This window comes from Hippichthys cyanospilos, chromosome 19 (assembly GCF_059441005.1).
Source record: "Hippichthys cyanospilos isolate Australia breed blue-spotted pipefish chromosome 19, RoL_Hcya_1.0, whole genome shotgun sequence".
Lineage (NCBI taxonomy): Eukaryota > Metazoa > Chordata > Actinopteri > Syngnathiformes > Syngnathidae > Hippichthys > Hippichthys cyanospilos.
In genome coordinates, this window is record NC_142387.1 from 16,415,053 (window position 1) to 16,438,868 (window position 23,816).

General features: G+C 52.6%; 5 protein-coding genes across 10 annotated transcripts; 3 read left to right on the plus strand and 2 right to left on the minus strand.

Annotated features, from left to right (window-relative positions):
* The first annotated feature begins 1,314 nt into the window (after nucleotides 1–1,314).
* On the plus strand, nucleotides 1,315–4,666 carry LOC148408178 (myosin regulatory light chain 2, smooth muscle minor isoform). The gene is made up of 4 exons (XM_088401749.1): nucleotides 1,315–1,480; nucleotides 2,415–2,620; nucleotides 3,186–3,347; nucleotides 4,308–4,666. The coding sequence occupies exons 2-4, from the start codon at nucleotides 2,437–2,439 to the stop codon at nucleotides 4,478–4,480; spliced, it is 519 nt and encodes a 172-aa protein (XP_088257875.1). The 5' UTR covers nucleotides 1,315–1,480; nucleotides 2,415–2,436; the 3' UTR covers nucleotides 4,481–4,666.
* Nucleotides 4,667–5,143: 477 nt separating this feature from the next.
* On the plus strand, nucleotides 5,144–10,187 carry fastkd3 (FASTK mitochondrial RNA regulator 3). Of its 2 annotated transcripts, none has more exons than XM_088401881.1 (9): nucleotides 5,144–5,449; nucleotides 6,283–6,528; nucleotides 6,803–7,057; nucleotides 7,403–8,243; nucleotides 8,322–8,407; nucleotides 9,112–9,286; nucleotides 9,350–9,416; nucleotides 9,840–9,954; nucleotides 10,022–10,181. In XM_088401881.1, exons 2-9 carry the CDS (start codon nucleotides 6,307–6,309, stop codon nucleotides 10,118–10,120), a joined length of 1,860 nt encoding a protein of 619 aa, XP_088258007.1. In that variant the 5' UTR covers nucleotides 5,144–5,449; nucleotides 6,283–6,306; the 3' UTR covers nucleotides 10,121–10,181. The 2 variants fall into 2 exon arrangements, with proteins under 2 accessions (XP_088258007.1, XP_088258008.1); XM_088401882.1 differs by lacking the exon at nucleotides 5,144–5,449 and adding an exon at nucleotides 5,512–5,799 and having other exon boundaries at nucleotides 10,022–10,187.
* Nucleotides 10,188–10,873: 686 nt separating this feature from the next.
* On the minus strand, nucleotides 10,874–14,260 carry chmp5b (charged multivesicular body protein 5b). Its single transcript, XM_088401891.1, has 8 exons — nucleotides 14,074–14,260; nucleotides 13,178–13,282; nucleotides 12,422–12,468; nucleotides 12,242–12,335; nucleotides 11,569–11,640; nucleotides 11,387–11,495; nucleotides 11,141–11,253; nucleotides 10,874–11,061 (listed from the first exon to the last, which is right to left on the minus strand). The coding sequence occupies exons 1-8, from the start codon at nucleotides 14,140–14,142 to the stop codon at nucleotides 11,011–11,013; spliced, it is 660 nt and encodes a 219-aa protein (XP_088258017.1). The 5' UTR covers nucleotides 14,143–14,260; the 3' UTR covers nucleotides 10,874–11,010.
* Nucleotides 14,261–14,837: 577 nt separating this feature from the next.
* On the minus strand, nucleotides 14,838–19,341 carry lypla1 (lysophospholipase 1). 5 transcript variants are annotated; one of them, XM_088401885.1, is made up of 10 exons: nucleotides 18,596–19,341; nucleotides 18,164–18,243; nucleotides 17,970–18,089; nucleotides 17,313–17,378; nucleotides 17,163–17,210; nucleotides 16,988–17,058; nucleotides 16,842–16,915; nucleotides 16,505–16,606; nucleotides 15,979–16,444; nucleotides 14,838–15,567 (listed from the first exon to the last, which is right to left on the minus strand). In XM_088401885.1, the coding sequence occupies exons 3-10, from the start codon at nucleotides 18,074–18,076 to the stop codon at nucleotides 15,491–15,493; spliced, it is 1,011 nt and encodes a 336-aa protein (XP_088258011.1). In that variant the 5' UTR covers nucleotides 18,077–18,089; nucleotides 18,164–18,243; nucleotides 18,596–19,341; the 3' UTR covers nucleotides 14,838–15,490. The 5 variants fall into 5 exon arrangements, with proteins under 5 accessions (XP_088258011.1, XP_088258013.1, XP_088258010.1 ...); XM_088401887.1 differs by having other exon boundaries at nucleotides 18,058–18,089; nucleotides 18,596–19,339; XM_088401884.1 differs by having other exon boundaries at nucleotides 18,164–19,340.
* On the plus strand, nucleotides 18,524–20,399 carry mrpl15 (mitochondrial ribosomal protein L15). Its single transcript, XM_088401890.1, has 4 exons — nucleotides 18,524–18,990; nucleotides 19,176–19,333; nucleotides 19,632–19,797; nucleotides 19,861–20,399. The coding sequence occupies exons 1-4, from the start codon at nucleotides 18,886–18,888 to the stop codon at nucleotides 20,308–20,310; spliced, it is 879 nt and encodes a 292-aa protein (XP_088258016.1). The 5' UTR covers nucleotides 18,524–18,885; the 3' UTR covers nucleotides 20,311–20,399.
* The last annotated feature ends 3,417 nt before the right edge of the window (nucleotides 20,400–23,816 follow it).

A 23,816-nucleotide genomic window follows, 5' to 3' on the forward strand; every position in this document is an offset into this window, starting at 1 on the left:
TTTCCTCGCGATGCAGCTGGAGTTCATTTTGCTATAAATCCCCAAAGTTGTGCAGCATCTATGAAAAATGAAATGAAATCGATCAGCATTTGTGTAATGTGTATGGTTTTCTTTCTTCTTTTCATTATAAACAATTCGAGTCACATTTAGCACGAATCAAGTGTAATGAAGCTGTTAAACTGAGTGATCGTTTGAATCAAATCATGGTATGTTGCGATAAATGAATAATTTACAGGACGTGTCAGAGGTCAAATATTAGCTGTGAAGGATTACTTTTGTTAGAAGGCACTTATCTGTTTTTTTTTTTTTTTGGGGGGGGGGGGTTATTGTGTAATATTTTATCGTTTTGCTATTGTGTGCGGCTGTTGCAGCCGCTTGCCGTCCCCAGGGAGCATTTTCTATCTTTTGCTTTAGCTTGGGGACACAACAGCCGGTCCTAAGTTTAGCCACCGCCGAAGCTATTGTTACTCGTCATTGTCACTATCTTAAGTCTCTTTAGGCCACCAGCGCTCCGGTTTCGCTCTCATAACTGCCGCCTGACGTTTGCAGTGGATGCCACAAAACAAAGGGAGTTTGAGTGGACAAATTTGGACTCAGGGCAAACATATTGAGGCCAAACCCGGGAAACAAATGAACCAGAAGGTTGGTCAAAATAATCTTTTTTTTTTGTTAGTCCTGGAACGTCAAAAAAAAAAAAAAAAAATCCACTTTGCTTTTGTAGTGCTGGTAATCGGCCGCTAGCTGTCGCCGAAGTAGACCCTCCGAAAACCGAAGAAACGTTATAAGCTTTTTTTTTCAAATGAAAACAAATAAATCCAACGAATCTGTGGTGATTGAAAAAACCTAAACTAATGAGTTTTTAAGGCGAAACGGAGTGGCGTGGATTCTAAATGCCGCACATTTCCGCCTCTTTGCTCATGTTTGAGTTCCCGGACCCGTCATCGTTGCCACCTGCTTTCTTTGTGGCCCATTCAACATCTATTATTGTCCAGACCAACATATATGGTCAAAACAGCAAAATTTGACCCAGAGAGTAGCTTTGCTTCACAATCTATTGTTTTAATGGCCCACGATTGCATAATATGGTCGCTCGGGCTTCTCTTGCCATATTTGGAGATATCCTGGAACGTCAACCAACGTAGCGGAGCGCTTGGGAACGTTTCACTTGTTCGCGTAGGGGTGTGAGCAATCGCGCCGTCGATAATTTTAGTCCGAGGCCTGAATCAGTATGCGCATGTAATGTGCATTTTGGCATTTTGAGATGTACCGCGTGTATTTACGGTGCCTTGAAAGCGTTGTGATTTTATCGAGAGGTATAACGTTTTCCCTTGTTGGGGAGACAAACCCTTCGTGTTTGGAGTTGGTACGTCCCGAGCCTGGACAACAAGTCAGGAAGTGAAGGGCGGTGGTTGCGACTACTAAGAAGAGGGGCCAAGCGATTAAGCTAACTTGACAACAATTTGCTTTTTTTTGTCGTCAGGTAAATGTTCCGCCTTTTATCAACATCCTACCGCGTTAGCCCCCGCCGATAAAACGGCGTAAAGTCGACGTGCTTTCGGTGTCGATGTGACGCGAAAAAGGAAAAACGGGGCGGTTAGCAAGCTAGCTGTCGTTAGCTCGATCGCGGCGGTCGTCACTCGCTTCGTTTCGGCAACATGACATGCCGGACGAACGGCTTGCCTTTTACGCGTGGTTACACGAAAAGTATTTGATCTACTAGTCAGAATCTCGCCAACGTCATCTTGTTTGTTTGCCTTCCGGGCCGCGTTCCGTTTCCAGTTTCGAATTTGGCTTCGTATTTGCCTCAAATGACGTCTTGGTTTCATGTTCCTTTCTTCATTCTAATAGGTGTGTCGCATTTCATAAGTGCGTGTATGAGGTGAGTGGGTGCGCTTTTGTCTATGCTTAGACCAAAAGTTGGCCTCAATTCAGTTTATTCAATAGAATCTTATCTGTAAACTGTCGGAAAATTTCCCTTAGCGCATTAGCGCAACTTCGATGTGTTTATTTGGTTCCTAGGCCGCGTTCCATTTCCGGCTTGGAAAATGTCATCCTTTTTGCCTCCCTGTAAGTGTGTTTTTGTCTAGACCCAACGTTGACCTCGTTTCGGCTCATTTCTTAAAATGATAGTTGGAAAACCTCATTTGGTAAATTAGCTTGAAAATTGACGTGTCCGCATTGGGACCAAAGTAACAGGAGCGGAACGTGAGGCTGGGATCACGGCAATTCCTGTCTCAGCCTGTCACGGCTCATTCCTGAGATGGGCCCGTTTTTTCCAACGGCGGCCTCACAAGGGCATCCGCGCGCATCTCCTTGACCTTACAGCCGTCTAGAAAGACGTAACCATTTATAGCCCGTGAGGCGGGCGGAATCGACGCCCGGCGGCTCTCACCGGGCCGCCTTTGCCTTTGCAGCGCCGGGATCGAAAGCGTCAAGATGTCGAGCAAGCGGGCAAAGGGCAAGACCACCAAGAAGCGGCCCCAGCGCGCCACCTCCAACGTCTTCGCCATGTTTGACCAGTCCCAGATCCAGGAGTTCAAGGAGGCCTTCAACATGATCGACCAGAACCGCGACGGCTTCGTGGACAAGGAGGACCTCCACGACATGCTCGCCTCGCTCGGTCAGTCCACGCCGCTGCCGCTGCAGAAAAACAAAACAAAAAGCGACACATTTTTTTTCTGAAAAACATGATCTATCTAGCTTGCGAGCGGGATTTCTTGCTACATAGCTAGCGACAGACCGACGGATCTATCTAGCTAGCTAGCAAGCTCTCCCGCTAGCTGCTTAGTCAGTGACAGACTGACGTATTCTGTCTGTCTGTCTATCTAATTGCCCCTCCATTTAGTCCAACGGCAGCTTGTGTTAGCGGACATTGTTGCGGCGACATAATTTTCAATAAAAGAAGCGAGCGGCCTGAACCGGCGTCCGAGGGTACAGTCCCTGTAGGTTTGACCTCCAACTATTCAAAACGTTTGGCTTACGTGGAAGACATAGCAAAAAGTCAGTGACAGCCATATGCTAGGATGTACAGAACACCGTCGCGTGTATATTTGGGCTTATAACCTTAATTGAACGCGACGTATACGGTGGCGCTCGCGAAGCAACTTTCAGTTTTTCCTTCGGCGGGTCTTTGCCGAGCGGTCGGGCCGGCCGCCGACGCGTAGTGACGCGCCGGTTCCGCGCAGGCAAGAACCCCAACGACGACTACCTGGAGGCCATGATGAACGAAGCTCCCGGGCCCATCAACTTCACCATGTTCCTCACCATGTTTGGCGAGAAGCTCAACGGCACCGACCCCGAGGACGTCATCAGGAACGCCTTTGCCTGCTTCGACGAAGAGGGAACAGGTAACCGAAAAAAAAAAAAAAAAGCTCGAGAGGCCCACCCCGTAAAGCCTTTCGGTGCCGAGCGTTAGCCCGAAAGGCGAGGAGTTTGCGAGCCCGTTTTAGGCATCGTCGCACATCTCCCAAGGCGCACAAAATATTGTGCGCCGCGGCTGCGTAAACACAGACGCTACAAGGTGAAGGATTGGATTTCATAGCAATTTTGGACAACATAAGTAGAGTATTTTGGCGAAAAGATGTGACTTTGACGAGAGTCATTTTTGGACTTTGCTGGCTTCCGAAACGTGTCAGCTGTCCTTCTTTTCTTTGAGTCGTATGACAAAAACAATGAAAAGGTATTCTTGACTGCGCAATAAGGGTTTCTATACATATTTGGTCAAGTATGCAAACAGCAACATTTTCACATCTGACAACACGGTCTTGGCTTTTTACGAGCTAGGTGTGCCTGCATCTGCGTCTTTTGTTTTTTGTTTTGACCAATTCTATTGCAAAATTTGCACAGCCATCTTATTGAGGAAAGATGAGTTGCTGCAGGCTCACTCGCTAGCGCGGCTCGCTCGAAGGCTCCGGGTGCGGATCCCTGCCCGTGTCAGAAACGGAGTGCGCCGGCGCGGCTTCAAAGCCGTCGCTTCCGTCCAGCGCTCGCTCGCGATTGTCTCCGCGATTTGACCTAGCGCGACACGTCCCTTGCCGGGTCGGGCGCAATTTGAAATCTTATGCGTTACGCTTTCGTATTTAGCTATCGCTTGGCCGACGGCGTGTGTCTTAGCCGGCGATGGCGACGCCGCTATCCGTCGAACGCGGTTAATCGCTACGGTGCCGGATCAGCTTCATATTAAGAGGAGCGCCGGCCGCGGGGTGTCGGGGAGAGAAAAAAAGGTAGTTGATGGGAATTTTCAGCACCGGCAAACTACGATAGTATTTGACATGATGACAAGTGGGGTTCCGCGGCGCTTCCTCCAGGTTTCATCCCGGAAGACTACCTGAGGGAGCTGCTGACGACGATGGGCGACCGCTTCACGGACGACGAGGTGGACGAGCTCTTCCGCGAGGCCCCCATCGACAAGAAGAGCAACTTCAACTACGTGGAGTTCACGCGCATCCTCAAACACGGCGCCAAGGATAAGGACGATTAAAGCCGAGGCGAAAGCCCAAGCGAAAGCCGAGGCGAAAGCCCAAGCCGGCCTTGTCCGCCAACCGCCCGCCGCGTTGCGCCACTCTCGCTAATAAAACTTTTTGTAAAGCACGCAATAATTCTCTTGAACGATGACGTTTCCTTTCTTTTTATAATATAAACTTTTGGAATAAAGCATTCTCATGTTTGTTTTTTGTCTGCTTGCTTTCAGCAACAACTCCTGTTTGTTGTTGATACGTCCCACTAGTTTTATTTCTGGTCACATTTGGACAAGCCCACGAAAATGCAATCGGACCGCTTGTCCTTGAATACAGTTTCACAAGACGTTTTATAACTCAATGATCTACTGTATTTAGACAGAAAAAAAGAGAACCATTACCGAAATACTGACCAACAAAACCAAACTCAAATGATTGGCGTGTGCCTAAGTCGGAACACACTACGACCGAACGCAGCACATATTTTGTTAAATGCGTGCAGTATTAAGTCGGTTATTTGTCATCAAAGAAAGGGGCAAGTGCTGTTTTTCCGTGCCTAACCTCAAGATCTTGATAGCCTGTTCCGTCCTTGACCGAAGACCCCCCTTTGCGCGCGCGTTTCAATCACATTTTGTTGCCCTCTAGTGGTCAAAACATTTTAGTACTTTGGCTTGTTGCATTCGGGTGTGCTTCGAGGAACTCGCCATTATATCTACGTCTCAGTAAATCTCGTTTTTTTGTTGGAGTATCTATTCATTTAGTTGCCCACATGATTTTAAAAATTCCGTTTACTGTTTTCGCATGCATATCGAAGATCCGATGTAATTCCGAAAACTAACTGATGTGTACGGTAGCCGATAGATATATCAGAAAAACGAGCATCCCCTAAATGCAACAAACATTGTTACGGAAGCACGTTACGAGAGCATTTTTCGTCTGCCTGGAGTACATAATGCTCGTCCGCTCATTTTTTTCGTGCGACTGGGGGACAGGTATGTAGTAAACCGCTGCCGACAATTTATTGGAATTAAGTATTTATCTTCTGAAAGCGCTTGACATCCGCTGGCCACTTTCCCCGTGCGGCCGCGAAGTTAGCAGCTAAGTTGCTAATGGCTAGCTTCAAGGTTGCGCAGGGCTGCGTTTCCCAAAAGAGAATTTTCTTTTGAAAACTCTGTTTTATACGTCGTTGCTAGTTGGCGCACACCGCTTCCCCATCCAACGTGTCTGCACTTTTATTTCTAAGCACAGCCGTTCTTGCTAATTTAGGTGCACATTTGTTCCAAATGAATGTTTTTTTTCTCTACTCACTTGAAGCATCCCAAAACAAGCACCGTGAACATAGGTACGTATGGAAACGGATAGTAATAGTGTACATGTGAAAATGTACAAAGTTGAAGTGGAATACACAATTTTAATTCTTGCCTGGCGGGAGGAGCTTCATTTGGGTCAGGGGTCCCCACATAATTTGAATTACTGCATTCCTAAAGACAATTCTACTTCGATTGAATCGAATTGTGTATTTCAAACAACTCGCTAATAAATGTGTTCTGATCGACCAACAATATGTTTTAAATATAAGAGTAGGTCTAGTTAGGGAGGGGGGGGGGGCATGTCTGTTATAGCATCGGACAGCAGGAGGTGCCGCATTTACCGCAATACCTCTAAAGCTCCCGCAGGCGCATGCGAGAAATGACACAGAATCCCTTTCAGAAACTTTCAGGTCTTTGCCATTTTGATTTGGGGGGGGGGGGGGTCAGCGTCCCAAAGCCTTGTAAAATAGCCACATCAGTGGCTCTTCTTTGATTTGTTGCTGTGCGTCTTCTAGCGTGATGCCGTTTGGACTGCGGTCATGGCCCTCAAGCTGGTCGGGAAACTTCCCCTGGGGTTCCAGCTGCTCTCCGCCTTCCCGCGCGAGCGGGCCGGGCGTCTCGCCCGGAACCTGACGGCCGCGGCGGTCGGGGAGCCTTCCTCGGCCGGGTTCCGTCTGACCCGGCGGCGCGGCGCGGCCGACCCCGACGAGGAGGAGCGCGACCTCCGCAGGCGTCTGAACGCTTGCTCGTCTTCGGCTAAGGTCGGGCGCCGACGCTTCCGTCGCGCTCGTTATTTTACTCGGAAGTATTTCGTCATTCTTTGAACACGATTTCCCCAAACCGGGCGCATGGTTTTGAAGCAATTTGTTGGCACAAATACCGCAAGTTTAGATCAGATTGTTTTGTTTGGATTCCCCTTAGCGCAGCTCCGTCTAGGCAAGGCCGGCCACCGCTGTAGCTCCTCATTTTCACTATGGCCAACACGAGCCGCTTTTTGTGAAATGGCTGTTTCTAACTGACGTCAATGCGCCCAAGGTGCTGAAGCTGCTGCGCTCGGCGTCGACGGTGTCGGGGGGAGGAGCGGCGGCCGCCCTCCACCGCCTGGCCGACCTGGAGCGGGAGGAGGGCGGGAGCCCGTCCCTGCGGGATCCGTCGGTGCTGGAGGACGAGGCGGTGCGGGCCCTGTGCTCGCGGCTGGAGTGCGACTCGCGCCTTCTGCCCCATCGCCATCTGGTGTCGGCGCTTCTGGCTTGCGCGCGTCTCTGCATCGACCCCTGGAGCACCCTCATGGTAGGGATCTTCAAATGAAAAAAAATCCATTTGCTTGGACAGGAAATTTCGGGCCGCGAGCCCCGTGCAATTTTTAGACAAAAAAAATAATGATCCCAAAATGCGATTTAGTGCGCCGTGCCTTCAACACTCACATTGTGAGAATACTGCACCGACGCCACAGTAACACGCCTGGGATTGATTCCAAAAGTGAAAGTCGAAGACAACTTGAAAATTTGGTATTTCAGCCAGAAATTTGAAGTCAACGTTGGCATTTGGCGGGCCACGTAAAATGATGCGGCCCCCGAGCCTCGCGCTTTCAAACGCGCGGCGAAAAGAAGGCGTTAACGGCGGGGCGCGTTTTAGGTGCGGCTGCTGTCGGAGAGCCGGGAGAGGCTGGACGGCGGGCGCCTGAGCGTGGAGCAGCTGTGCGCCCTGGGCCGGGCCCTCCTGGCGGCGGAAGGCCCCGGCGGCGCCGCGCTGGAGGAGGCCACGGCGCAAATCCGGAAAGAGGACCCCTCGCGCTGGGGCGCGGAGGAACTGGCGGCCGTCTACGGGCTCCTCGCCCACGCCGGCGGCGCCCGACACGGCCGGCTGCTGGACGCCATGCACGCCCGCGCCGCCGCTCTGGCGCCCTCTATGGACGAGGCGCAGGTGAGCGGGCTCCTGGGCGCCCTGGCGGCGACGGAGCAGCGGAGGGCCACGCCGCTGCTCATCCGGCTGCTGGAGCGAGCGGCAGGGCAGGTGCCCCGCTTCTCGGACCGGCAGCTGGCCGCCGTCCTGACGGCGCTGCTGCGCTCGGGCCACAGCGAACGCTTCCTGGCCGAGGCGCTGGAGCGCCGCGTGGCCGCCACGGCCTTCTCGTGCCACCCGGAGACGCTGAGCGAGGCGGCGCGCTTCCTGGGCCGCAGGAGGATCCTGTCGCCGGCCGCGCTGGACGCGCTGGCCGAGAGCCTGGCGTACCGGGCGGACGGCTACGGCGCCGGGCAGCTGGCGCGGCAGCTGGCGCCCTTCGGGAAGCTGGGCTACCTGCCGCCCAACGCCGGGCGGCTCTTCGGCAAGGTGGAGAGCGTCCTGCGGGCCCGCTTCTGGCACTTTCCGCCCCGCGCGCTGCTGGCCATTCTGCACTCCTGCATCTTGGTGGAGAGGTTCCCCGTCAACTTTGTGTCCAAGGTCTTCGGCGACGTCTTCCTGCAGCGGCTGCGAGGTGACTCGCGCCGCTCGGCGGGCCGGGCCCCGGGCCCCGGCCCCGGCCCGGGCACCTTTCTGATCCGTCGCCTTTCAGAGGAAGGCGACGGCATAGAAGCTTTTGTCCTGGGGCAGCTGACTCAACTCTACATGACTGTCAAATTGGAGTGCCCCTTCTATGAGGTCAGGCCCGCTTTTCTTTTTCCGTTGCTGTATTCTCCGCACATTAAGGTTCGCGAGTGTCAGAAGGCGCGCAGTCAACCAATGGCCGATTTCAAAAGTGTTTTCATATACCGTTGTAGGGCGCATCTCATTATTAGGCGTGGAGAAAAGAAGCCCCAGTACTGGCTGGGCTTACCTTATGCGTCCGCTAGATGGAGCTGTGCCAGAGGGAATGGCAACAAAACGATCACAAATGTTTTGTTTCTTTTCTCAGAAATGAAGAAGAAAGATCATTTGTGGAAAATTCGATGTAAAGACTGGGGGGGGGGGGGGGGGGGGGGATACCTCTTGATTACGTTCGGAGATCGTCGCGATCGATCCCGAGACCGATCGAGAGTTTAAAAGGGGTGGTAAACTAGCGAGATTGATACATTTATGGTATGTATTTAAAACAACAAGTTGACTGGCCAAAATAGCGCCAAGCGCAACATGGCCATCAATCATAAAACACTAACGTCACTATTCATCGCGAGACGTTTCAAGTTTTTCATTGACTGAACAAAATTCAGCTTATTTCTGGACTTTACAAAATCGGCTGTGTGTTTGACACTCCTTGGTTAGGCCGTTTACATGTAAAGTGGTTCTCTGTCAAAAAAACAGAAAAAGGAAGAAATGGATTTGGTAAAGTGAGGTACCACCCTAACCCCCCCCCCATGTGCGTCCAGGGACCCCGCCTGCATCCCAAGTACCGCGTCAAGTCCTTCCTGACGGCGGGCGGCTCGCTGGAGACGGCGGCGGAGCCGCAGCTCTACCGCTCGGTCAAATCGGGCCTGCTGGAGCTGCTGGGCGACCGCTCCTACTTCGCCTCCAAAGTCTTGACGCCCTACTGCTACACGCTGGGTAAAGCGGCGCTCGGCGCCGGCGCGCCCCGGAAAGACTTTGACGCGCCGTCCCCGCGCGCAGACGCTGAGATCAAGCTGGACGAGGAAGGATACGTGCTGCCGGCCGCCCACCGCCGCGCCTTCCAGAGGTGCGTGCCGTAACTTCCCGGACGCTCCGAAAACAGCCCTCGCGCATCGCCTTCGTCCGGTTGAAACGCCCGCCCGCCCGCCCGCCCGGCGACAATGGAACTTCTTTGGCAGCGAAGGAGTTGGCGCTTTTCGTCAAACGATTGATTCGATCCATCAAATTGTATTGCCGTAGCCCCGAAATCCCAAAGGGTTTCAATGTCCTTTGGGGAAAGCGTGTCCTTTCTCTTGCCGTCGCTCGTTCCGTTTCGTGTGGCCGGCCTATCCAAGACTCAAAGCGTATCGTTTACAGCAAATAACTAAACGGTTTCACGGGCGATTGCCGCGCTCGCCGCAGGAAGCGAGCCCATCCGTGTCCCTTTGACGGCCGCGAAGGAGTCGGCCGTTCTCCCTCGTTTAATTCGCTTTTCTTTGGCGGCCCGCAGGATCGCGCTGTGCCTGGACGACCGGCGGAGGTTCAGCACCGGCGTCAGGCGGCTCCTCGGCGCCGAGAGCATCAAACAGCGCCACCTCAAGCTGCTGGGCTACCGGGTCGTTCAGGTGCGCTCGCTTTTCCCGCCCGCCGGGCTTTGAAAAAAGCCCGCTTGAAGCCGGCCCTCTCCTCCAGATCCCCTTTTACGAATTTGAGCGAGTGCGCGGACGGGCCGGCGCCGTCCAGTACCTCCACCGCAAAATCTTCCCTCGCAGCTACAGACTCAGCTGGTGATGACGTGAGCGAAAATAAAATGGAAAAAAAAACAAAACAAAACCTCTCTACGACAACAAATCTTTCTATTTTCCACGAAGAAGGGCGAAAAAGAACGAGTGTGACTGCAGAAAGAAGTAGTCCCAGACAATGGACCAGGAAAAAAAAAAAAAGTCAAATGTCACCCTCTAGCGGTGGCGGAAGGTTGAGCAAAAATACGCCCACGGACTGACGATTTGACCCTTCGGGGGGGCTTTTAACTCGGCCGTCGACGTCAAAGATCCGTCCGAATCGGGCCGGGGGGCGTCCGCGGCCTCGCTCGTGACGGCCCAAAGACGTATTTTGGACGTTTGCGTCCAGGCGGCCCATGCGTTCATTTGTAATTTTCATAATATTTTGCCTAAACGCCAGGTTGAAAAATGGCCCGAACGAGTTTAGGCGCTACAGTAATCGATTGGTTCCGGTACTCAAAATAATCAATGACTTGAGCTTTTAAGGCACTAAAATAACAGGTTAGCACTTAAGCACGCGGAGTAATGGGCGACGAAAGTATCGACCGCTCAGTAGCCGATCGCCAGATGTCAGTACCCAAAGTATTCCGTCGGTCAGAATGTCACTGACAAATGTCAATCGCGAAAACGCGAAGGAATCCACGACTTTAGAAAATATCCACCCGAGTAACGGCTCGCGGCCCGGTGCGAACGGACCTTAAGCCGCCGACCGAAAATGACGTCGGGGTTCCCCGGGGAAGGGGGCGGGGCACAGAACACGGCGTGGAGAAATTCCCCTTTATTAGAACGATGGCGGAGATGAAGCCAACGGGCTCTTTTGGGTCAGTCCCGGGCGCCGAGCGCCACTCGGATGAACGAAGACGACGCGCGCCGTACGCGTCCGACGAGTCCTCGGTCCGCCTAAGTGGCGGGGATCTGCGGGAGGCCGAATTCGTCCACCAAGATGCCGTCCTGCCATCGGGGAAGACGGAAACGCAAATGAAATGAACCAACGGCCGGAAACACTCGGAAACGTTTGAGGCCGGCCTACCCTGTTGGTCTTGGCGGCCGGAAGGCCCTCGGGGATGGCCGGCGCCGAAGACGCTTCGTCCAAGTAGGAGCTGTCCTCGTCCATCAGGAACTCGTCTCCCAGGGCGCTCAGCTCTGCGGCCGAGAAGCGTGCGTCAGCGGCGCGCCCGGTGAGTCCTTTTTGCAATTGGCGCAAGCGTATTTTTGCCCGTTGGTACGAGCCGGCTCGGGCTGACTCTGAAAGGCTCCTGACATAGGCGCCACTGACCCGCCTCCAGGTCGTCCTCGTCGATCTCCGGCGTGCCGTAGCTGCGTCCCAGCGCCTCCTGGATGTCGTTGGCGTCCTCCATCATGTCTTCCAGCTGGTCTTGAATGTTCTTTAACAGCAAATGATTTTAAAACGACGAAACATCTGCGCTCAGCTCAGAAAAGACTCTTAAAAGACGGTACCTCGATTTGATCAATTTTGACCTGCTTGTAGGCTTTCTTCATGTCTTTCAGGCCCACCTTCATGGCGTCCACCTTAAACCCAACAAGTTGGTGAGACGCGCGTCCCGCGTTCGGAGCGGTTGTCACAATTGCGAGGACCGTATTTCAAAACGGAGTCGGCGGAGACCCTAGTTAACCTGAAATCGGCTTTGGCTCCGAATACTTTTGTTTCGACTCGGCCTTGAAATTTTTCGGCCGGCTCCGTCTAGTGGCTGACAGTAGAATAACGCGGCTTAAGTTACTAGCGGAGCTCCGCATTTCGCGTTTGGATGCGGAAAGCGGAAGGATGTTTTACCTCTGTGAGCCACGTACGGAAAAATTTGGCTTTGACACACGCCGTCTGTATCAAGCGGATATTTTGTCAAAACCGCTTCCCGTTAACTCTTTGGGCGCCGGGCCTTATCTGAAAGGTTAACCTCCGGAGGGCCGCGTGACCTCACGCGACCGCGGCCATCCGCCCTTCATCCCGAGTCGGTCGCGGCAGGCGCGGAAACGCCGGCCTCCGTCGGTCACGCGGCGCTCCGTCGCTCCAGGTGAGCGGCTTTCCCGTCCAGGCGGGGGATGGAAACGTAGAAAGAAAAGACAAAAAGCGGGAGCGCTTTGCGGTCGGCGGCGGCGACGAGCCGGGTCTTACTGTGGTTTTGGTGTCTTTGAGGGACTGGATGGTGTAGTTGGTCTGTTCCATGTTGAAGGACTGCTGCATCAGGTTGTCTCGCTGGCTCTCGTACCTGCCGCGCCCACCGTTCAACGTCAAAGCGAGTCTTCAACGTCAAAGCGAGCGGAAAGAAATAAGGACGTCCAGACGGGCCCTTACATTCTCTTCTGCTTGAGGACCCTCATGGCCTTCTGTTTGACCATGTTCTAGAGGGGGCGGGCGCACAGAGAAATGCGCTCGGTCAACAGCGAAAACACGCCCCCCCCCCAAGTGAGGCTTCGTGGAACACCCGCGATATTTCTGGAACCCTCTGGGCGCCGCTCTCGGTTCGGCGTCGTACATGTCGTAGTCGGTACCGGGCCGCACCCGGAATAAGGACTTTTTTTTTTTTTTTAGAACCGATTCAGTTGATCCTTAATCGGTTTATTTGCGCTTCGTTTGGCTTGCGCTTGGTTTTTTGGCGCCACCTCTGGCCGCTGTCGATATTACATTATGTAGCGAGGAAGCGCGGCGCCACACACGTTGTCTCGTCTCTGCGAAACGCGTCCCACATTTGAACGTATCCAAAGCCCAATGTGTTATCGTGCGCGTCCCGCCATTTTGGCACGAATCCTTTCAACGGCAACCCGCGAACAGGGCGCGATACAAATTTTGGCGTCCGCGCCCCAAAAACGCCAGAGGGCCGCTAGCCAACAACTTAGGACATTTGCGGGCCTTTCTATGATTTCATCATGCAAAGTTCTTGCTATGCATTGTGCGGCTTCGATCCAAGAACTAAGTGTCGCGGGGGAGCTTTTATTTTGCCGCGGGGTTATACACACATATATATATATATATGTGTATATATATATATATATATATATCACAGATGATTGATGAGGCCTCACTTTCCCATTGATTCCTTGCGTGTTTCACCTTTGATGGACCATCTCGCATCTTCTTCATCTGCTCCTTGTACTTGCCCAGTTCGGCGTCCAGTCTGGCGATTTTCTTATCCACCGACTCCGTGCGAGCGTCCACCTTTTCAGAGAAGCCTTTAGTTTCAGTTCCATCAACAATATCGCAAAAAAAAAAAGCAAATACCGTAGATTTCGGGCTATAAGCGGCTACTATGTGCTCACGATTTGATAATCGTCTCGGCCAATCATGATTGCGATTGAAATTCGATTCATTGCGCGGCCCTCATTTCGCTGAAGTCTACACATCGTTTTTTCTGCATCGCTACTACTCTTCAAATATATAATGTTAAAATCTCTCCTACTCCCAGAGGGCCTTCACTTGCACCTACGCACGAGCCTATCGGAGAATAAAAAAGGCAAAATCCCAAATACGTCACTTTAGGTTATTAAGAGTCCATGCGTTCACAATACTTTATTGTGGGGATTTTCACAGCCTTAAAACATGTATGACTGTCCAAAAGAAAATAAGGATGGCTACTTCGCGGATTTCTTCTATCGCGCGTTATTTTTAGAACGCACCCACCGCGATAAACGAGGGACCATTGTACAGTCTAAGGCTAGCTCAAAATAACACGTAGTAACCGGAAGACCCGCAAAACCGGTTCGCGTCCTTCTCCCCAATCTCACCCCAACAGGAAATAGTTTCCATGATGGCTCGTTATCCGATTTGTGTTGGTCAAAAATATTCGGGGCCTGACAAAGGCGCCGATTCGCAATGACATCGGCAACATTGATCTTCATCTGCCAAAATAAATACGTCGTCTTTTTCTGGCTGAGGAAATTGAAGCCCGGGCTCGTCTTTGTTTACTAGAAAATGAAAGGGAAAAAACCCCCATCTAAAACTGGACTTACGCTTCCGATGCAGTCCGTGAGGTTCGGCGGCGGAGCTTTGGGTTTCCCCTTGCCAAAAATACGATTCATTTTTGGTGAGCGAAAAGAAAAAAGTTTTGCCAAGCGCTTAAGTTTGCGTCGCCTTTCGTCTTCTCAAGTAGCTTGGAAACACCCGGAAGTATCTGTACGACGTCACTCGATGAGATCACCCATACCACGCCCACGGAAGATTATGAGGTTACATTTCTGGTTTTACAATTTTAATTTCAGCCCTTCGTCAAGTTTAAAAAGCAGAGTCCGGCCCGAAAACGCCATCCTAAGCCCTCCGCTAAACGAAACGGCAGCTATACGTGATTTCAATTGCGATCAAAACAATATACAGTATTATGGGTAATAGTTGTAATGGATGTGTTTAGCCTCTGCGGGGCGCTACTGGCTTACGCGCCAACCTCTTCTGGACCCGACATGAGTGGCTCCGCTCCCGCATTTTAGACGCCAAGTCCCATCAAAAAAACACACCAAAAAAAAGGCGCAAACGTGTCCTCCGTGAATCAAAAACGCAGGAAAGGCGGCGTTCCTTACAGATATTGATGATTCTAAGCCACAAGTATGTAGCTATTATATTATGGTGTTTTGAACACACGGGCGACCGGAAGTGCCAACATTCAATAAATAAACGTACCCATTAAATGAATAGATTAACAGAAAAAAATAATGAATTTGTCTTTAATTAATGGCAAATGTATTTTATCAATAACACATGTATTAAATTCATTAAGCCACCCTTAAGTGATAAAATGCTTTATTTCATTCGTTTTGGTACTTTTGCCCCAACATAGAACACTGCCACAAGTCGCTATTATTTTTGTTAATTTTTAAGTTATTTATTGAACGAGTTTTCCCTTTTTTGCTTTTAGCCTTTGTTATCTAGATTCTAGAACACAGGTGTCAAACTCAAGGCCACATCCGGCCCATGCATCGGTTTCAGAGCATTTTCACTCATCTTTCAAGGCCAACAGAATATTGTAGACATTGCCATCCAATGGTCACAGTTATCACTACAGTGCTCAATTGGCATATATTAGGTAAGCATTAGTCAAGAGTGACAGCCGCCCTCCAGAAAAAAAAAACTATTTGACCAGAATTTTATGATCGATCATCGTTATTACTATTGTCGAAGACGAGAATTCTCGCCCACGGTGCCGAAAGTTCAAATGACTACAGGTACAATGGGGCCCATGATAGACGTGGGTTGGACAGCCCTGATCTCAAATGCAGCCTTATAGTCATTATTTATACGTTTTACTATAAGTGGTGTTTTTTTTTTTGTAAGAACAAACTATACATGGTAGTTACTATACACGGCGATTTCTTGCCGGAGTGTCGGCCGTCCAGCCACGCCTGGAACATGCCGTTTCGGTTGCTCCAGGTGGCTCGTTTAGAGGAAAAGCGAAGGAAGGGAATCGCTCTTCATGGCGTCGGACCCAAGCTGACAGGGTGCTGCTGGTCGCCGGGCTGATAAAGGTCAAAAAGTGCCAGATGTATGTAGGCGTTACATATGTCATTTGTTCAGTTGTCGTTTAATCGCGAAAAAAGCTTAAAAAAGGGTGAAAAACTGCCGTTTCTTCATTTAAAAAAAGCCTAACTATAGTCATATTTTTGCAAAAAAAAGCGAAAAAAGAGCCCCGGCGCGGAGCCCGAGGAGCGCGCCGAGATGCCTCGGGTTCAGTCGCCTTCCGCTTCGCCGAAGGTTATTGACGATAAAAACTCGTTGTATACGTGGTTGTTTTGGGGGGAAAAAAAGGCCTGACCGAGCTTGGTCGTTCTTTGCAAAAACGAAAGCGTTACATCATTGGCATTGAGAAATGTTATTGAAAAAAAAAAAAAGAGCGGGTCATTTATTGCGCGTTCAGAGCTCTTCCGTACCTCGGTAGAGGAAACGCTTATTGAGCATTCCGAGCGAGCGAGCGACGCGGCTCCAGCGCGGCGGGACCGGCCTCCTCCGCGCACCTCCCAAGCGGCCGGCGGCTCCCGCCCGAGCGTCCTCCGGACTCGGCGGGGGGCGGGCGCTCACTCCTGGCCGACGGCGGGCAGCCGCTTCTCGATGAATCGCTTGACGTCCGCCATTTCCTGCGCGCACAGGGCCCTCCCTCGTTTGAGCGGCCGGCGGCGCGGGGCCCGCGTTGCGTCCCGGCAGCGCGAGGGCGGCGGTACCGACGTCGGGACGGGCGCCGTGCCCCAAGCCGGGATAGGCCTTGAAGATGACCCTGTCGGGACCCAGGAGCCTCCTCAGCTCCTCGGCGGCGCGGGCGCCGAAGGACAGGGGCACCAGCGGGTCGGCGTCGCCGTGGCACTGCATCACCGTCACGTCCTTGCCGGCGCGCTCGGCCGCCTGCGGGACGCCGGCCCGTTAGCGGCGAGGGGACCGGAAGACCCGAGACGGGGGCCCCACCTGCGGGAAGGCGTCGCGCAGAGGGAGCCAGCAGCTGAGGGCCAGCACGCCCGCCAGCTCCCGCCGGCCGGTCAGAGCGGTATACAGTGACAAGGCGCCGCCCTGGGGGAGAACGTCAGACCGCGTCAAACCCCCACTTGCTTATTTACCGGATTTCTCATACCCCCCCCCTCCGAATCTCCCAAAAATGCCATTCTAAGTCCACCCCTGACTTCAGTGACGACTGTCCAAGGAAAACTCACATAACGCCGGCGCTACAATTTTAGTCTTTACGGCGCCGTTTGTCACCATCTCGTTATCGCGATGGGAAAAGGGGCCGGCGTTGGGCCTGACCAACCTGAGAGAATCCGCCCAGGACGATCCTGCGCGAGGGGATGCCGTTCTCGACTTCCTGCTCGATCAGAGCTTTCACTGAGGAGCCGGGAAAAGCGCATCATTGCCCGCGCAACGGCGGCGCTACGCCGGCGGCGCGCACCCACGCACCGTTTTCCGAGGCTTTCCTGATGCCCGCCTCATCTTCTTCCGCTTCCGGGCTCAAGCCGTAAATGTCAAACCTGAAGACGCGTACAAATAGACGGGAGAACGTTATGATTTTTTTTTTAACTTCCCTCTGATTTCAGGTCCAAGATCATAGGTGCATTCACGTACGCCCACTTACCAGGAAGGCATGGCCGTTCGCATGTTCAAGGTGACAGGCATGGTCGGGCTGCAGTTAAAATAAAAATAAAAAAAGATCAAGTAGCATGATGGCAAATGCAGGAAGAAAAATACAAAGAAAAAATGACTTTCGGAAGAAGCAAATACGTACGCGTGTGGACAAATGTACTTGACGTGCGGTGTCCTGATGCCACCGAAAGCTTCTGCCCAGCCATGACTGTCCCCAAAGGAAAAGAAAAAGAGGTATTTCTGATATTCATTTGTTCCAAAAGTCATTGCGTAATGTGATTTTTTTTTTTTTGGAAGTAGAGCCGCTTCGTCAAATCGGATCCAAGCCCCCCAAAATGCTCCGAAACCCTGGAATGCATCTTAGGAGATGATCAAAAGGCATCAAAAACGCTAACAAATACGTACTGGACGCGCAACGGCAACCCAGACTTTAACCTTTGCTTTGAACATGTATTGTTTGGCTTCGTTCAAGACTCAACCACAAACAATAAACAATTGAACGTCATAAATGTCATTAAACTATTATTTCCACAAAAACAGCTGCGGCAATCGAAAACGGAACTCCCCCGGCTTCATCGATGAAGTCAATCCGTACATTTTCTAATCATCTAAAGGCCGTTAAAACCTGCGATTTATGCACTCGTTTTCAAATATTCGGTTAATATTATGTCGCACTGATTCCGATTGATCGTATTCCCCAGGCTCAGTGTTTCTTTGTTTTTGCGTTCTATCATATTATATTATTGGGAGGGGGAGGGGGAAGGGGGGGCGTGTTTTTAGCACTTAGCCGACGTTGTACACAATCGTGCGTTCGAACGTCCGTTGGTCCCAAACGTTGGCTCGTCGGTCGTACGTTTTGCAGGGAGGACGAAAACGGGGCGACCTACCCGGTGTCACCCAGGCCATGCAGAAAGATCACCTGCAAAAGTTTGCAATCAGTTGGCGTCCGGTGGGCCCGAAAAAGGAGGAAGGAGGAAGGAGGACGGGACTCACCGCCGCGGTGGCTTTGCGGGCGGCGGGCACGATGGCAGGTAGAGGCGCCGACATGTTATCGCCGCGAGCTGCGACGATTTCTTTCGGGGAGGAAAACACACGCGAGGCGTGAGGTGCGAGGTGTGAGGTGCGAGGTGTGAGGTGCGAGACGTGAGGTGCGAGGTGATCACACGAGACACACTACTCCAGTATGCGCCAAGGTCCGCCCTTTCTGCTTTGCGATTGGCTCCGCGGAAGAGAAAAATAATGGAAGGCGCCGAATTGATTGGTCGAAACGCCATTGGTACGTCACGGCAACGTCATACGACGCAGGTATTTTGAGAACTACTTTGAAGTAAACGTCATTAAAATGTATTAGTTGAGCTTTGAGTTCATATTCTCTGGCAGCGCGTCGTTTTTGTGCGGGACAGAAAAATATTGAATGCGACTCACTTCAAAGGAAACGTCTCCCGTTTATCGTCGGCTTTCCGGAGCGAATATCAAAGCGGCGGCCGGTTTGATCGAATCGCGCTTTGCTGACCACCGTAAGGGTTAAATATCATTTTGAAAAGAAGTGGGTACGGGTTTTTCTTTCGGGGGGAGGATTTCCCTTTTCAACACGGATTTATCTATACCGGCGAGGATCACTTCCGAGGACTCGGCCACCCCCGTCACGTGACGCGGGTCGGGTCGCCCTCGGCTTCCGGCCAAGTCGACATGTGAAGCGCACCGTCGCAACGATCATGTCTTTCCCCCGCAAAGCCGGCGGCAAGGCGCTCGAAGCCTTGCGGAACTTGCCGCGCGTGTCCCTGGGCAACCTCAGACCCGAGCCCGGAGCGACGAAGCTCGTAAGGTTTTCTACACGCCGCAATTCCCGTCTGAGCGGCTAGCGTCGCTAATGCTAAGCGCGCTTTCCGACAAGTTAGCACGGCTAATGCTAGCGCTAGCTAGCAACGTCGTTAGCTCGCGAGGCTAACGCCAAGCGCTCGGCTCGTCTGAACGGCGCCTTCTCTTTGCTTTCTTCTTCTTTTAGGAGAAGCGGCGGGGCAGAGGGCAGCACGGCGGCAACCGCAGCGGGCGAGGACACAAAGGAGAGCGGCAGCGAGGCAACCGGCCGCGGCTCGGCTTCGAAGGCGGACAGACGCCCTTCTACCTGCTCATCCCCAAATACGGCTACAATGAAGGGCACAGGTTCGCTTCGCGTCGCGTCGCGTCGCGTCGCGTCCGCCCCAACCAAATTGGCCACTCGACTGCAGAAGGAGCAGGCGTTTTTCAAGGCGAGCGTGCTTCTCGCCGATTGGTGTAACGTTTAAATGGAAACGAAAGCGAAACGTATCACGGCCGTTCCGATTGCAATCAGAAGTTTTCTACACTCCGCTTTCCATAATCGAATGTATGTTTGCCTGAAAGAGGCTCTAAATACGGCCAGAGGGTTCTGAGGGAAACTAACCCTCGGCCGACCGTCCGGCGCGCGCTCTGTCCGCCTCAGCCGGCGTCCCCAGTACCAGCCGCTGTCCCTGCTGCGCCTGCAGTACCTGATCGACTTGGGGCGCGTGGACCCCGGCCGGCCCGTGGACCTGACGCAGCTGGTGAACGCGCGCGGCGTGACGGTGCAGCCGCTCAAGAGGGACTTTGGCGTGCAGCTGGTGGACGAGGTACGTGGGCGCCGGCGACCCCGAGCGACCCGCCCGCCCGCCCACCCGCGCGGCTCTCGGCAGGGCGCCGAGCTGTTCTCGGCCAAGGTGAACATCGAGGTCCAGCGCGCGTCGGAGAAAGCCATCGCCGCCGTGGAGAGGAACGGCGGCGCGGTGACCTGCGCCTTCTACGACCCGCTCAGCCTGGCCGCGCTCATCGGACCCGCGGCCTTCTTCCGGCGCGGGCGGCCCATCCCCAGACGCATGCTGCCCGGCCAGGAGCTGCTGCCCTATTACGCCGACCCCGACAACCGCGGCTACCTGGCGAGCCCCGACGACGTCCGGCGGGCCCGCCTGGCCCTGGCGCTCAAGTACGGCTACGAGCCGCCGGACCCGCCCGGCGGCGCGCTGGCGGCCCGCAAGGACGCGCGGCAGATCTTCTTTGGCCTGGCGCCGGGCTGGATCGTCAACACGGCCGAGAAGAAGATCCTCAAGCCCCTGGACGAGAAGCTTCTCCGCTACTACGCCTCCTAGCGGACGTTTTGCAGTCGGCTCCTGTCTTGAAGTTCGCTCGCTCTCTCTTTCTTTCTTTCTCCGACGCCAATAAAGCAAAGGCGCTACAACCGAAGTGTGTTTGCGGCTCTCTCCGGCGGTACGCGATGAATCGCGCGTTCCCGAACGTTACTTTCTGACCTCGTATCACCTTGTTTTACCGCCGTTCGGAATGAGCATAAAACGTCCCAAAATCCGGAATGAGCATAAAACGTCTCCTCCTCGTATCGCGTTATTTTACCGCCGTTCGGCGTGAGCATAAAACGTCCCGCGATCGGGACTGGGTATGACTTGCCATCTCCTTTGCAAAAGACAGGCGGGCTCCCTCCGGCGCGACGCAAGCAAATCCAATTCACCCCCCCCGAACCCCTGGGAAAGGTCGCTTTCCGACCTCGGATGACTATTGTTCGACCGCCGTTCGGAACGGGACGTCCCGAAATCCGGATCTCGTGCTAGAGGTCGGCCGCCAAAGCACCGAAGTCGCCGTAGTGTCGGCCGTCGATCGCCTTCGCGCCCAAAGTGCAAATTGACGATCGGTTAAGCGCTTGAGTACGTCGTGTCGAGGGGAATTGGTGGGATTTGTTTCAATAACTTGAAATGTAGCTCATGTTCCTGGATTCAAAGTGAGGTTGAGCGCGTCGCTTCTGGACGGCGTTCAAAAAGCGCCCTTCCGTTTGTTTTCCGGCCGTATGGACTCTACGGCGGGACGGATCCGGTCTCGGAAGCGGACTCTCCGAGCGCTCCTTTTTCTTGGCGGCCGGCGCGGCTTCGGGGACCTTAATCCAATGTCTGCGTCTGAGCCCTCGGCGCTCACCTAATTAGCGGCGGCGGCCATCTTGTCTGGGGCCCCGGAAGGCCCGCGTCCAGACGAGTAACGAACCGCCTCTTCGTTAGCGAAGCCGGCCAAAGTCGCCTTTCCTTCTCTTGGGGTCCCAAAGCGCCGGCGCCCTTCGTTTGTCTCTTTGGCACGCGGGCGGATTTTCCCGCCGGTCGATTTGAACCCCGACCGAGCGACGCCGTGTTTTTTTCACTTTCTAGTCGGTCACTTTCTAGTAAGTGAAGTGGGTGGAATCTTTTCCGAGATTTGATTTCAAGACGCCGCGCAATTTTTTGGAGCGAAAGAGCCCCGTATTTACAGGCCTTTTTCAATGCCTTGTTTTCTGTGCAATACTCGTCTTCGGTTCGTCGGGCGATTTGATTTTTTAGTCGATGGCGACCATGAAAGTATTTGTGGTCTTTCAAAAATCTATACTGTTTGGTGACAAAAAGGACTTTCGGCTTCTATTTTATTTTCGGAACGAAAGGAATAACCCTTCCGTTCGATGGTCGCGGTCATTGCGATTTCATTTTTCGCTTTTTATTTTGCGTCGCGCAAGCCCAAGTTTCCCAAATTGCTATTGAAGAACCTTCAAAAAATAGATAGCGTTTCCTTTCAAAATACGACATTTGCCCTAATTGTTTTGTTCTTTTCACGAAGGATATTTCCTCCATATGGCTCCATACCTTGTCTTCTATTTCAAAATGATTCCCGTTTGAAATTCCATTTTTCACTTTGATTTTCCATCAGGCGAGTTTCAAAAACGGATACGTTTCAATGCATTTACTGTACCTGATTTTTGCCGGTCAAAAAATGAAATATCGACCCCGTCCTCTATTCCGCAACGATTACGATTTGCTCACGCGATTCCATTAGGGTTCTTTGGTCAAACGAACGCCTGCGTCTTTCATTTCGATATTTTTGATTTGTATCATTATTTTTATTCTACTTGATGATATTACAACACTATATTAATTAATATGATAATATGCATTATTATTAACGGCCATCACCATAATTCACTAATACTAGTCATCATTTATTATAATATATATTATTATAAATGGTATCAATACTACTACTTCTAACAACTCAATAATAGTATCAAGAATACTGTATTATTAATAATATGTATTATTATAATCATGTATCGATACTCCTATTAATATGATCACCATCATAATTCAACTCTATAAAATTCATAATATGTATTATAGAATATGATGAATTCTGTTGATGGAGCTGCGGAGGAAGCACGTTGGCTTCCTTTTATTAAAGCTGTGGTTTGACACAGGGGCGCTCCATGTAACATTTGCTGGGGGGGTTGGGGGTTGGGGGGGGTTAAAGTCTGGCTGAGCCCACGTCGTTATCGACGCCTCGTCGCGGCGGGGGCTCTAATGAAGGGGCGGGGGGCTCGTAATCCTCTCAGCTGGCCTGACCGTAAGGCCGGGCAGGGCTCTGTTTACGCCGGGAGGGGGGCGGCCCGCTCGGGGGCGGCGGGGGTCACGGTCCGCCGCATAGAATGCTCGTCTGAGCTTTCTATGGATTTCGGGCCTGCTGTGCCCATACAATAGCCGGATGAGCTATCGCGCCACGTATGGAATACAGTGCTTCGTTCGGACGCCCCGGGGCCCGGGGGGGCCTGGGGGGGGGCTGGGGGGGCGGGCCTTCAGTCCAAACTGTGCAGCTGCTGGCAAACGGGAAGTCTACACACCCCTTCCAGAACAAGAAAACCCAAGAGCAAATCGGGGAGCGACGCGTGCGCTGGCCAGCAGGGGGCGCAGCGAGGCGAAACCCGACCGCTCGGGGCTTTCCCGGCTGTGCCTAATTGATTGAATCCATTAGCGCCGATGTGGATTGGGGAGGGGGGGGGGGCTTGATGAGCCTTGAGCACATCAGGGCCTCATCAAGGCTCCCCTGGCAAAGTCCGAGCCGAGCCGAGCCGAACGCGGCGACGCCTTCCTTTAGTTTGCTAGCTCGATGACGTCACTAACGACGCCACAACGTTCGCTTGGGCTTTGCCGAAAACTGTCGGCGTTTTGGCCAACATAGCACATCCGATGCAAGAAAAACAAAACACGTTTCATGCTTTTCAACCACAAGGGACAGTACGTTCAGAAAAAAATCGAACAACAGACTCAACGTATACCCTAGCATATTTATTGATTTGATTATCCTAAAGTTTGTTCTACCTTTGCACCCGTTTTCAAATTTTGTCGCAAGACGCGCCGTCAGTCGGGCACCGACTTCGAACGGGCATCTTTGCGAACGCAACGGCTACGGAGGCGCACGGGTGCTTTCGTTGGGGGGGGGGGGGGGGGCGTTCATCGTTTGTTCTTTTTCCCGAGCTTGTAAAGTTGCATCCGACGAATAAGAACAGCACTTTGACTTGGGGAACCGTCGGCGAAAACGGATTCTCATTTGGCAAAGGATTTATTGATTGCAGTCGTCGATGAACATAAATTCTTTCCATAATGCTGTTCATTGACTGCCAATAGGAATGAAAATGATGTGATTTGGCCCGGTCGGTTTCTGTCAGTCTGCGGCCTGCAATACACTTCGCAAAGCCACGCTTGGCCTATTTTGCCCCCCCCCACCCCACCCCCGCCCGCGGATAATGACTTTGCCCTTGGTCGTCGTCGTCATTGCGAGCGCTCCCCGTTTGTGCGCG